This window comes from Delphinapterus leucas, chromosome 12 (assembly GCF_059928025.1).
Source record: "Delphinapterus leucas isolate spDelLeu-1000000601 "Yukka" chromosome 12, BTC_Dleu_Yukka2, whole genome shotgun sequence".
In the NCBI taxonomy this organism is placed as follows: domain Eukaryota; kingdom Metazoa; phylum Chordata; class Mammalia; order Artiodactyla; family Monodontidae; genus Delphinapterus; species Delphinapterus leucas.
The window spans coordinates 36281043-36295259 of record NC_143140.1 but is presented as its reverse complement, the minus strand read 5'-3'; the positions used below and the strand labels follow the sequence as shown (position 1 = coordinate 36295259).

Here is a 14217-nt window from a genome sequence, read left to right as displayed (position 1 = left end):
TGCACAAGTGGTCACAGAACACAACTGGAAAGCCATAGGCCCATGTGATAAAGCCAATAATTATAAACCAGGGAGGAGGTGATTCAAAGACTATCATGAACCATGTCTAAATTAGAATGGGAAGCAGACACATCCTTGCATATGGCTCCCTTGGCATCAAAATTATACAAATTAGCAATCTAAACCTCCCACCTTAGAGCAATGTCCCTCCATTATTTAGGAAACGAAGAAGAAAGGAAAAGTATATTCCTAAAACTTCCTAAATTACCAAGCAAACAAACAAACAAAAAACTCCATACAACAGGAGTCACATTTCCCGAGGGTATACAGATTTGTGTGTCATCCTAATATTGGGAAAGGTCTTCCATGGAAGCAATATTGCCACCTCAAAATTCACAAGTGGGTGCAAGAGGGTGACCTGGCTTCCTCAAGGCAACCCCAATACCCTTTCCTCTGTGGAATTCCTTAGAACTGCACTGTCCAGTATAATAGCCACTAGCTACATGTGGCTATTGTGAACTTAAAATGTGTGTAGTCCAAATTGAGATGTGCTGTAAGTGGAAAATGTATGCTGGATGTCAAGGACATAGTGTGAAACAAAAGAATGCAAAAATATCTCATTAATATTTTTATATTGATTAGATGTTGAAATGATAATATTTGGGGTATACTGGGTTAAATAGAATATATTGTTAAAATTCATTTTACCTGTTTCTTTTTACTTTTTAAAAAATGTGTCTCCTTGAAAAGTTTAAATTATATATATACTTCGCACTATGGTTCTATGGGACAGTCTAAAAGTTCCCTGGGGATGTGTCCCTCATTTCTTTCCACCTGAACTCTAGAAGGGTTTCAGGTACCCCATCAGGTTGCCAATGAGCCTGGCTGTTCCTGAATCTCACAGGACCCAGCTTCTGCCAGGTACAACATGGGAAGCCCCAGACTCCTTGAGCAAGAAATTGCTTTTTAGTGATGCCACGGAGCAACCACCTGATTGGCCAAATGTCAGCATCCAGTAACAGGGAGATAAATAAATGAGGTCTCAAGGACAGGACTATTCATGACTTCAAATCTTTAACTTTCCTTCTGGAATTGATGGTAAAAACTAAAAAGTCAAATGCAGAACATAATGTTCATAACATGGTACAGCTTACTCACAGTGAAGCACTGTGTTAGTGCAAATCACTATTTCAAGTTCATAGTGAAGATTTTTGATCACAGAAATCTCTCAGATTCTCATTTTTTATAGCATAAATTTTGACTGAGTTCAGTCAGTTTGCAAGACATGAATTCCAAAACAGCTGTCTGGTTTTTAAACATCTGTATTTCAAATGTAAAAATTCAAGTCAATTTCTATATCAATGTTTACTTAGTATTTAGATATACAAAATATATGCAGGTAGTTTTCAAGTAAGGTCACCAATAAGGTATTATATACTTATATATCAAACACAGTCAAGTAGCATAGAGATCCTCATTGCTTAAATAGATTACTTTACACAAAAAAGAAAAGGACTGGGCGAAAAACCTGACAGTACTAGGATTATGCATGATTATCTCAGTTCAGCCTATTGATAAACTGTGCCCTAATCACTTCAATTCCACAGTCAAGATATTTTAATACAAATTAAATACATTAATATTGAAACAATCTTATTTATTTAAGCAGACAGGCTGTGGAAAAAAACCCAGCATGGGGGCTTCCCTGGTGGCTCAGTGGTTGAGAGTCCGCCTGCTGATGCAGGGGACACGGGTTCGTGCCCCAGTCCGGGAAGATGACACATGCCGCAGAGCGGCTGGGCCCGTGAGCCATGGCCGCTGAGCCTGCGCGTCTGGAGCCTGTGCTCCACAACGGGAGAGGCCACAACAGTGAGAGGCCCACGTACAGCAACAAAAAAAAAAAAAAAAAAAAAGAAACCCAGCATGGAACTTAATTTTATTTTTTATAGAACACTTTGTAATTTGTAAATACCTTAAAATTAATGCTAGCAATTAATAACAATGGACAAAATAATAAGCAAAGAAAATACGCTATGCTTAGCAAATGACCAAGAAATAATGAAGACTATGCAAGTTAATTACAAATGGATACTTAAGGAAAGGAACTTAAATATAAATGGATAGCCTTGTTGCATTCCGTCCTTCCTTCATTCACTCAAACATTTATTCATCCTGTGCCAGGTATTGGACCAGACACTGAAGATAAAATGGTAAACAAACCAAACTCTGTAGCAGCCCTCACAGAACCCTCAGTTTAGCAAGGTAGTTACACTTTAATAAAATAATCTGGCCTCCCTGAAGAAGTAACGCTGGAGCTGCAGGCTGAAGGATGAGAACAAGTTACCATGGCAAAATGGGGACAGCAGAGTTTTCCAGGTAGGGGAACAGCAAATGCTCTGATCCTGTGGCAGTGGGGGGCATGGACCTAAAACACAGTCCACAGAATGTTCAGGGCTGGGACCCTGAGGACAAGCGCCGGTGTGGTACAGGACCTGGAGCTCAGAAGGAGGTCTTGGCTAGAGGTGTAAAACTCATGTGGATAGAGAGAATAACGGAAGCACAGCTGTGTCTCCAGAACACAGCTGAGAGACAAACAGTAGTCAAAGGCTGCTAAGAAGAAAGATAGGATTCAAAACATAGAAGCGGGGCTGGGCTTAGCTGTGGGAAAGGACTGCCTTTTGAGTAGCAGGAGGGAAGGAATATTAAAACTTTGGGCATTTTTTGGCTTGTTTAATCGAAAGATTTGGTGGAACCAATCTCCACTGGACAACGAAGGCATGGAAACACAGTATTTGGGCTCATCTGGGCTGGGATTTTGTCAGGCAAATGGATCAAAAATGCAGAGAGTAAGGGAAATTAAGGATTTAAAAGAGTGATAGATTCTAAACTGGCTAAGAATGGAAATGAGAGAAGGAAAGTGTTGATGGATTGGTAGAAAGTGGCCGGGCCAGTTGCTTCACAATGTTGTGTTAGTTTCTACCATACAGCAAAGTGAATCAGCTATACGTATACATATATCCCTCCTTTTTGGGATTTCCTTCCCATTTAGTTCACCACAGAGCACTGAGTAGAGTTCCCTGTGCTATACAGTAGGTTCTCATTAGTTATTTATTTTATACATAGTATCAATAGTGTATATATATCAATCTCAACCTCCCAATTATAAAGCAACTATACTCCAATAAAAATTAATTAAAAAAATAAACAATAAGACCCTACTGTATAGCACGGTGTACTCTACTCAAGACTCTGTAATAACCTTTGTGGGAAAAGAATCTGAAAAAGAATGAATATTCATATATATATGTATAACTGAATCACTTTGCTGTACACCTGAAACTAACACAATATTTTAAATCAACTATACTCCAAAAAAATTTAATAAAAAGAAAAGAAAAGAAAGAAAGTGGCCGGGCCAGTAATGAGACATTTTGCCATGAGGTCAAAGGGCAACCACTGTGGAGGTAAGTAAATCAGGAAGCTAGAAGGAGAGGAGGTCCTGCTAAGAATAAAGTGGCTGATGCAGTAGTTTCAGAAATAGAGCAACTACTGGGGATGCATGATCCACGGCGTGACCATGAGAGTAGGTGGTTCAGTGAGGAAGGTCAGAAGCAGGTTGAAGATCCAGGGCCACCAAGTCGGGCAGATACTCCAGGCAAACACTGAGGGCACTGGGAAGTTGTAAAGGGTCTGTGGTGAGAAGGAAGACCGTCAGCCACATGCCAAATGCTCATTGAATGCGGAGAGATGGCCCTGCGAACAGTGCAGAGGAAGAAGGGATGGAGAGAGCTGAAGAGCACCACCTTCAGAAGAGCCCGTCTTTGCTGTCGTTTTGTTGTCGACATCTTCTCAAACAACCGGTATGAGGAGTAATGACCTAGAAGCACAACTATGTCCCAGCGTGACAACAATCTCTCTACCCATCCCTAAAATACATGAGATTTGAGGAAATAAGGCCACCACTTGAGAAGGCTACAAAGAAGTGGTGCCTCAGAAGAAGACAGGTCTCAGTGAAAGCAGGAGGTGCTTGGAGTTTTTCAAGGTGAGGAAGATGACACAGCACAGCACATGTATGTTCCTGGTGCAACAGTTCCACGTGGCACAGGGGAAGTTTGAAACGTGCGCAAGGGGCTGCCTGTGTCCCAGCAGAGAAGGAAAGTCCATCGCAGAGATGATGGTGCTATGGAGGACAGACGGCGGTGGGATCAGAGTTGATCAGTGAAAGCAGAGATGGCAGATCTAAAGTGAAAAATCATTTGGAGAAGAATGCACATGGATCCTATTAGCCAGAAATAAATCACTTGGCTTAGTTGGTGGCAGACAGATACCATGGTCTCTACGTGCTATACTGGCTGGATGCCAGATCCAGAGCAGGATTTCCCAACCTCAGTGAAACTGACATTCTGACATTTTTCACTATGGTCATTATCCTGTACATTGTTAAGATGTTGACCAGGATCCCTGGCCTCTACCCACTAGATGCCAATAGCACCCCCGATCCTGGTGACAATCAAAAATGATGCCAGATATTACACAATGTACCCTGAGGGCAAAATATCCCCCACTGAGAGTCACCCATCTAGAGCAACACTCACTTGGGGAGCACAGAGGCACTAAACTGGCTGTAGCAATGCCTCCATTTCTGAACACATTTTTGGAACTAGTCATCTCTAATAGCTTCAGAGTCATGGTAGAAAGCTGGTCTCATTATTTCATAGACATACTCAATTCTTAGTATTTAAAAAGAAGGCATTTCCCGGGCTTATCACCTCTCTCATTCTTTGCTTTGAGGATCCCTTTGACGGTTTCCTCGAGGATGATGAAGACGCCTCCACTGAGAATATTCAAAGGAATACCCTGCATTTTCTTATTGACTGCCCCCTCAGTTCTGGGAATGTGCCAGGCTCCTTCCTGCCTGAGGGCATTTCCCCATGTCTTTCCCACCCTTCAAATCTCAGGTCATAGAGCACTGCTTCAGGAAGGTACTACCTCATTCTATCAATCTTTCAAAGCACTTTCACAATTATATTTGTGTTGTTACTGGTGTGATTTGTTTAATATCTGTTTCCCCCATAGAATATATATTTCATGAGAGCAGGAACCTTATTTGTTTTATTCACTGCTGGATCCTCTGCACAAATAAATATCTGTTAAATAAGTACTAAAGTAAAATCTTATGAGTATTTTAAGAATACATATTAGTCACCCTAAAGTGATTGCTTTAAAGGGGACAATAATCATATATATGTATAGTTTTCTGATTATTTTTTAAATCATATACCTTTAGAGACATCTACCTTTTGTTTGAGGGAGGTTAGCATCCTAAATAAGAAAAAGATAAAAAGTAGTATCAGCGCTTCCCTGGTGGCGCAGTGGTTGAGAGTCCGCCTGCCGATGCGCGGGACACGGGTTCGTGCCCCGGTCCGGGAAGATCCCACATGCCGCGGAGCGGCTGGGCCCGTGAGCCATGGCTGCTGAGCCTGCACATCCAGAGCCTGTGCTCCGCAACGGGAGAGGCCACAACAGTGAGAGGCCCGCGTACCGCAAAAAAAAAAAAAAAAAAAAGTAGTATCAAAGAATCCTTAAACATACCTAAGTTTGGCCAGTAATTATATCTCAGTGGTTAGCCCCTGTGCTACCATACTAAACTCACACACACACTCTCAGACTGGTTTGCTTAATTCTTCAAATACACATTGAGCCCCTCCCTGTGCTTGGTCCTAGAATGTGCGGTGTGAGGATTTCAAGTCACACATGTCTCGCTACACAAGCAAAGATGTATCCTACAGTACCAACCTGAGGAAGCGTTCAGACGGCATTCTCCAGCTGGGTTCCTCAGGGTCTCAGCCTTAGAAATTTGCAGAGGAGTCGGCAAGCATTCCAGCTGAATACAAAAAAAACAAGAAAGAAAAGCACAGTGAGCTAAATGCAAAAAAGCACACTCTGGGCCTTAATGATGCTAATGCTTTAGAATGCTAAGGAAGCACCTTGGAGGGTTTTATCATCGAGATATAACAATCTGACTGAAAGCTCTTATAATAGGCAATGGTTTGGAATGCTTCTAAATTTTGAAGTTTTTTCACCTTACTGGAACTTCAGGGACTAAGAAGCCAAAATGTATTTGAGAACCAAAAATAGCTAAAGTAAGAGTTACAGTAAAAATTAAAACATCAGACAGCCAAAGGGAAAAATTAAGATTTCATAAAATACTGCTACGATTTATGTCAGAGAATGTTTTGCCTATGTTCTCTTCTAGGAGTTTTACTGTGCCATGTCTTATATTTAAGTCTTTAAGCCATTTTGAGTTTATTTTTGTGTATGGTGTGAGGGAGTGTTCTAACTTCATTGATTTACATGTGGCTGTCCAGCTTTCCCAATAGCAGTTACTGTAGAAATAAAAATAAACAAATGGGACCTAATCAAACAAGCTTTTGCACAGCAAAGGAAACCATAAATAAAACAAAAAGACAACCTGCAGACTGGGAGAAAATATTTGCAAGCAATGTGACCAACAAGAGCTTAATTTCCAAAATACACAAACAGCTCATGCAGCTCAGTATCAAAAAAACAAACAACCTAATCAAAAAATGGGAAGAAGATCTTAATAGACCTTTCTTCAAAGAAGACATACAGATGGTCAACAGGCATATGAAAAGATGCTTGACATTGCTAATTATCAGAGAAATGCAAATCGAAACTACAATGAGGTATCTATCACCTCACACTGGATAGAACAGCCATCATCAAAAAGTCTACAAATAATAAATGCTGGAGAGGATGTGGAGAAAAGGGAACCCTCCTACACTGTTGATGGGAATGTAAATTGGTGCAGCCACTATAGAAAACTGCATGGAGGTTCCTTAAAAAACTAAAAATAGAGCTACCATTTGATCCAGCAATCTCACTCCTGGGCATATATCCAGAAAAGAGAAAAACTCTAATTCGAAAAGATACATGCACACCAATGTTCATAACAGCATTATTTACAGTAGCCAAGACATGAAAGCAACCTAAGTGTCCATCAACAGAGGAATGGATAAAGAAGATGCAGTATATATATACAATGGAATATTTCTCAGCCATAAAAAAGAATGAAATGTTGCCATTTGCAGCAACATGGATGGACCTAGAGATTATCATACTAAGTGAAGTAAGTCAGACAGAGGAAGACAAATATTTTATGATATCACTTATATGTGGAATCTAAAAAAATAATACAAATGAACTTATTTACAAAACAGATTCACAGACATAGAAAACAAACTATGATTACCAAAGGGAAAGGAGGGAGGGATAAATTAGTATGCGATTAACAGATACACACTACTATTGATATATATAAAATACATAAACAACAAGGATTTACTGTATAGCACAGGGAACTTATATTCAATATCTTGTAATAACCTATAATGGAAAAGAATCTGAAAAAGAATATAAACATTATCTATCTATCTATCTATATATATATATAAAACATTGAATCACTTTGTTGTATACCTGAAACTATCACAATATTATAAATCAATTAACTATATTTCAATTTTTAAAAACTGATAAAATAAAGTTGCAGAGGCTAAGCCACAAATATTAGTTGACTTGTCCTTTAGTGAAGTTAAAATCAACTACGTCTTGGGCATCTACAGAAAGACGATTTTCTATTCAAGGAGTGAATTTCTGAAAAATAGATAGAAAAATAACATATAGAAAGGATGTAAATTATAAGGAAATGGAAAACAGATTTTTACAGGAGCTTTAGGATTAGCATAATTGGAAATATGTAATTGGATGAAGTTGTCAGGCTTGAAATCACTCCTTGGCTATATATTCATTCAATCTCACAGTCCGCACCCCAGCCTTTGTTTTCAATCATTGTTGTAACTCTAAACAGAGAAGTAAATTATTTGAAAAGTCTGGGACGTGCTCCATGACTATGCTTTACAACTCTCATTAGAAGGTCTAGCTCCCATTTTCTAACACACCCAAGCAGCAAAATTAATTCCAATTTGGATAATCTTAAACAGGCTCTCTTCTAAGTTTCATTTTGAAAAGCAATACAGTGTAAAAACACTTACGAAAAGAATGTGTAAAGCTGTGCCTATTTCTGCTGATTTGTATAAAAGAGAGACCTATGATTTCCAATCTAACTAATATATAGTATTTGTTACATTGTATCCAAACCCTCATACTATAGTAATTCACATAGATATATCATAATTTGCTGAGAATTCCAGTTACCGAACAGATTGTTTCAAACATTTTTCATACATTTATACTTATTTCTTGCTTTCTTTTTTTAATTACTGAAAATAGTATATCTATACTTTCATTTATTTCTAATTTAAGTTTTGACAAATCTAAAAATGAGCATCATTTTCAATTGATCCATTACAACTGGCAGTAAAAAGGATCAGAATAATTCAAGGCACGTTGTTTCATTAGCTAAGAGACTTTCTTAGCAACCTACCACTGCTACAGATTCCTTTCAGAAACTAGGTTATAAATTCCAGGCTCTTATTGCCTAACACAAACACTAACAGAGATGGACACTTGAGCATTAAGATGGCATAAGAATATTTATTACTACAGAGAGGTGAAAAAAAACCTTAATCTTTTGGAAAGTCTAATATTTTTAAATGCTCCCAATAACTAGGTGAATATAGAATAAGAATCCTAAAAGTTAAAATAATCCAAAATTAAAGGACACTTTTACCTTGATATTTTTCAGACATTCCAAACATGACAATTAAAAATCTTAAGATAAATTCCCTTATTGTTTGGAGATCAACTCACTAAATTAGCTCTCCTCAGAAACTATCTAATTATCATCTGCTCCATTCTACAATGTTTAATGAAATGAACACCATTTTAAAGGTGAGTTAAAATGAGTTAAAGGATGACTCAACCCCTGAATATTACTGTTATTTATTATTTACTATTTTTACTACATATTATTTACAACTTACTACATATATTTTATATAAATTGTATCACTGGATTATAACTTTCTTTTTGTATAAATAACATTTGTTTTTACATTTTGTTTATTAATTTTATTTTATATTTTAAGTTTCCCTTACATGAAACATGTCTTCTAGCCAGCCAGACCTCTTTATCCTCTTGTCTTCTTGCACTTTTTCCTGTGCCTGGGATGTGGGTTCCTTCTTAACTCAAGGCTCTTACCTTTTCCCACAAGCCCAGGGAAATCCAGGCCAGCCTCCTGCCTTTCCCCTCCTCGGAATCCAGAAATGGATTCAGCGCTGGGCCAATTTGGTGGGGCCATAGGAAGCAGAATAGTAGGAAAAAAAGGCTAGAGTTGCTCTCCAAGCATGTAGCTCTTAGGGCTGCTCACACCCCATTAGAGATATAATGACATTTAGCACAAGCCCTAAGGGTAGTGCTATGTGGGGTTGGGAGCCTATGAGGTGGCTCTTTTTCTACTGAATTGAGAGTGATCACCTTCAAGGTCCCTTTGTGACCATCTACAATTTTCTGAGCCTGGAATCAAATCATCATATGATGAATTATATTCATCTCAGCCCCCCACACCCATGGCCCTAAAACTATCAAGGCAACACATTCCCTTCCACCAAATTAGCCTTTGTGATCACCTGTGCAAAGAGCATGCAACTTTGCTCTGTCTGCTTCCACTCAGGGCAGAATGCTCCTCCCAGCCTTGCCTCACTATAAGGACCAGCACTCCTGAGGTCTCAGATCTGCTCCCTTGGCCCACCTGTTCCCTAACCAGGGTCCACACGTGTCCCCTCAAGTCCTGGGCATCCATCATTCAGCCCCAGATCAAATGAAATCCCTGAGGACTCACCGTCACCATCAATGTTGCACAATTAGGGCAGAATTCGATATAGCTTGGTCAAAAATATCTCCAAAATTGTGGAGATTTTTTTTTCACTGATTCATCAGATAAATCTTTCTTGAAGAACTACTTTATGCAAGACCTGGAGCTGGGTTCCTAGGATACAGTAATTGATACATGAGTTTTTCCTTTCACAGGGCTTGTAGGGGGCCACAGTGGACAGCAAGGAGTGGCTTGAGAGTATTTTAGCCTTCACAATCATCATTCATCTCTCTCAAAGCAATCCCAAGTAAGCATGCAGCCCAGAGCACAGCGTGATCTGCTATGCAAACACAGCCTCAAGACCAGCTCCTAGCCCTTCCCTTCTAAACAGAAGGCTGCCCTTCAGTCCCATCCTGGCCCACTGCCAGTGCCTGTATAATTCATTCTTTAATCATAATTGTGATAAGTGCAAGGGGCTCGAAGCACAGCTTCCTCATCTTAAAAATAGTAATACCCACCTCATAGAGTTGTTGCGAGGATTAAACAAATTGGAATTCTCAGAAGGTGCCTGTCACATGGTGTTAGTTGTTATTATTATTGTTGTTTTAGTACTATTTATGATTTATTATCATTTTACATAGGAGGAAACTTGGCCCATCCTGTGTGATCAGAAAAGGGGCTTCCTTGAGGATGTGACATCTGACCGGATCTCTGAAAGATAATTATCAACTGGGTAAGGGGTGGGGAAAGGGATTCTGGGAGGCATCCTGGGCAGAGCCAACAGCCCGGGCAAAGGTCCTAAAGCAGAAAGAAGCAGGGCCTATCAGAGGCCACAGGGCAGATCACACAAGCAGTGTTAAGAATACTGCTTGGTCATTATCCTAACACTAGTGGGAGTCCACTGAAGGTTTTAAAGCAAGAGACTTGCACGATGCGATCTGCATTTAGAAAGATCACTCTGGTCGTAGTTTGGAAGCTATTGCAAAGGTAGAAGAGTTCCCAAAGGAATAAAAGGCAACCTTGGACTTCCCTGGTGGCACAGTGCTTAATAATCCACTTGCCAATGCAGGGGACGCGGGTTCAAGCCCTGGTCCTTAAAGATCCCACATGCCACGGAGCAACTAAGCCTGTGCGTCACAACTACTGAGCCTGTGCTCCAGAACCCGCGACACACAACTACTGAAGCCCGCGCACCTAGAGCCCATGCTCCGCAACAAGAGAAGCCACTGCAGTGAGAAGCCCACGCACCACAACGAAGAGTAGCCCCCGCTCACCGCAACTAGAGAAAGCCCGCGTGCAGCAACGAAGACCCGATGCAGCCAAAAATAAATATTAAAAAAAAAAAAAGGCAACCTGGTACTCTTTGGCCCATTGTACAAGGGTAATCACCAGGTCACACAATCAACCTCTCCCCAACAGCAAAACCTCTCTGGCTTTTTGTCTGAGGGATGGCATCTACTTTCCCTCATCAGACATTTATCCTGACCAACCGTGCCAAGTACTTTTCTCCTGGGCCTTGTACCTGGCTGGTACTAACTCACTGGTTGGCTGAAATTAAATCCCCTGTTCAAAAGGGCTCAACTCTCCCTTTCCGGGCTTGGTAAGTTCAATGCTGGCGTCTAAGGAGAAACCTTAAGGTGGGGAGAAGGAGAGACCAAGTGTGAGATTTACCTGGCTTACTCGACCCTGACCAGTGTCCACACATGCATGAACTTGGTACTGTGAAAGAGTGAACACCTGTTCTTGTACCTGCCCAAACTCCCACAAGGTTCTGTTGGTATCGAGCACCTCCCACCACCCAGCCTTAGCTGATGGGTCTAAGAGTCCCAGTGGAACCCAAGCTGAGCCAATCAGAGCTCTTCTCTGGGATTTGGAATTAGAACCACCAGTCTCCAGATCAGTTGTGCTGCTCACTTGCAAGTAGAAAACAATACAGGAACTGACAGAGATGCTCCTTTTATACTAATCCTATCGTCATTAAAATTTTTATATTTTGTTAATCATCTCTGAAATATTACATTAAAATATTATTTATCTTGATCATCTAATTTTTTGATGCCCTCTTAAATTTTGCACCTCACTCCAGTCTCAATTCTGTCTTCCGCCATGTGGATTAGGAAACCAAGAAAACAATTCTGCATTAAAGAAACAGCAAAAGAAGCAAGTGTACAGAGAAAAAGTTACAGGCAAGAGATGGAAAGAGAGGACATTCTCGATTTTCCATGCATTCTTGCCTCCGGGACTACATGAAACAACCTAGATTTTTATAATAAATTCCTTGTTTTATTTAGGCTAACTCAGCTGAGGGTTAAAAGATTTCTAAGAAATTCAATTAGCGTCCTACTTAAGATTTTGTTTGTGAAGAAACGGGGGTGGGCGGCTCTGCTGCTTTAAAAACACACAGAGATGCACATATTCGCTTATTATGAGCTTATCTGAAAACTTAACCACCGTTTAAACTTTAAATCTTGCTTCTATGAGAAAATGCACTCCAAGAACTCCCCCGAAAACAAGGGTTTAGATAACTAATGTTCACATTTCGATGACATTTCATGCTGTTTCCCCTACATTCTTTAAAAGGCCAAGCTCCTGGAGACTCAATTTTAACTGCTTTTTTACACAAATTCATTAAGAAGAGGCAAAATAAAAGGTTTATGCCTGTGGCTTAGTGGTCAACCACCAAATATACAAAATATTATTTTCGTAAACAGAGAATTTACTGACTTCACTAAATATCATTCAAAGGCAAGAAATATATTTATTAAAATAGTTAAGAAAACGTATGTTAAAATTTTAAGTATCTTTTGATCAGCGTTTTAGCTCAGCTTAATGAACTCGGGAAGGGAGTAGGGGATTTTCCTCTGCAGCATAACTACTATAAAAGAACAAGGTAGGTAGAATTCTTTCTATTTATCAGAGTAGAGTTTGGCTGTGGTACTTCTCAAAAGATGTAATGTCCCCCCAAAAGACTGGTAACACAAATATCAGTCTTTGTGGTTAAAAAAACATAAAATAAAACAAATATTTTATGAAATGGAGCCATGTTCCCATATTAACTTGCTTTCATGATAGGTGGCCCACCCTGAGCCACCCACTCTAGGCTACTTACTTACCTTTTTCAAGTCTTTTTTTTTCACTTTCTAAATATACAGATAATAGCGCCTCCTCACAGAGCTGTACGATACATGGAACATACCTAGTTCAAAGACTGGTACATCACAGGCTCTCAGTAAACATGAATGTGTCTCCTTTTATTACACGTACAAATATGAATCACACAGTGATTTGCTTAGGTGACAGGTATGTAGGTGAATTTTTACTTTTGATTCATTTTTTTTGCTAATGTAGTTCACATGCTAAGTACTAATTTTTTTTTTTAATGCCAAAAACATCAGCAACCCTCCCAGGACTGTTCTCAGTGCAATGATTCAGGCCCCTACTCTAAGCCCTCCAGCTGAAGCTTGCACTCACCTCAGGAAACACAGCAAACATTTCTCAAAACTATAGCAATTCTTTTGCATAACTGAAATTATTCACTGGCCTCACACTGAGGAAATGCTTGTTAGTGGAATTCCCTCTTTCACCGGTGAGTTTCTTTTCAAATATAACCTGTTTGGTATGTATGACTGATGAGGTTTAACCTTTATAGTTTTTATTTTTATTAAGATGTTTCAAGCTTGTCAGAGCTTCACCTAGACAAATTTTTGAAGTGAACATTAAATATATAGTATTTTCAAAGAAAAAATTATCATATTAAGCCATAATAGTATGAAAGGGAAAAGAAAAAGTGTCTCATAGGTCAAACTTGATTACATGCAAAGAAAGACCAGATAGACTAACGCAGGTTAACATGATCAACAAACATAAAATACTAAAAAATTAATTATTGGATGTATACTAATAGATGAGAAACTGGTTAATTCTTGCTATTCTCATATATTTGTTTAATAACGTTTAGTATTACACTCCCTTTAAAAATACTTGATGATTTTTTAAAATATTAGTTATTCATGATCTCAGCAATTCATAGTAATTAAGGGGAAACAGCACCACGTTTTAAGCAGCGTTTTAAGCAGACAAAAGTAAAATGCAAGGGATACAGAGGTGGTTTGCAGGACGAAAGCCCAGAGATTTTTAAAAAATGAATTATAGGGATAAGTCTTGACCATGAAAACCTACCTACATTAAATGATTCAATATACTTAAGGCTTGTTGATCCCAAACAACAAATTACATAAAATTAATATATCTTGAAAGGAAATGTTGCTTCTAAGCATAAAAGAATTAGAACACATGCAATAGGCCCAATCATTATCTATTTATGTATTACCTATGGTGATAATTTATCTTTAATTCTGATTATTTCATAAATTGGTGTATTTTTAACACCAGTAAATTAGTATACTTTAACACCGGTACAC

The 14217-nt window shown here is 39.1% G+C and overlaps 1 protein-coding gene across 1 annotated transcript in view; it reads right to left on the bottom strand.

Moving 5' to 3' along the window:
• KLHL32 (kelch like family member 32) overlaps nt 1–14217 on the bottom strand; it is a 233350-nt gene that overhangs the window by 182900 nt on the left and 36233 nt on the right. The window contains exon 2 of the mRNA XM_022552885.2: nt 5797–5884. Within this exon, the coding sequence (XP_022408593.1) occupies nt 5797–5819 (23 nt within the window). The 5' untranslated portion in view covers nt 5820–5884. The remainder of the gene's footprint in view (nt 1–5796; nt 5885–14217) is intronic.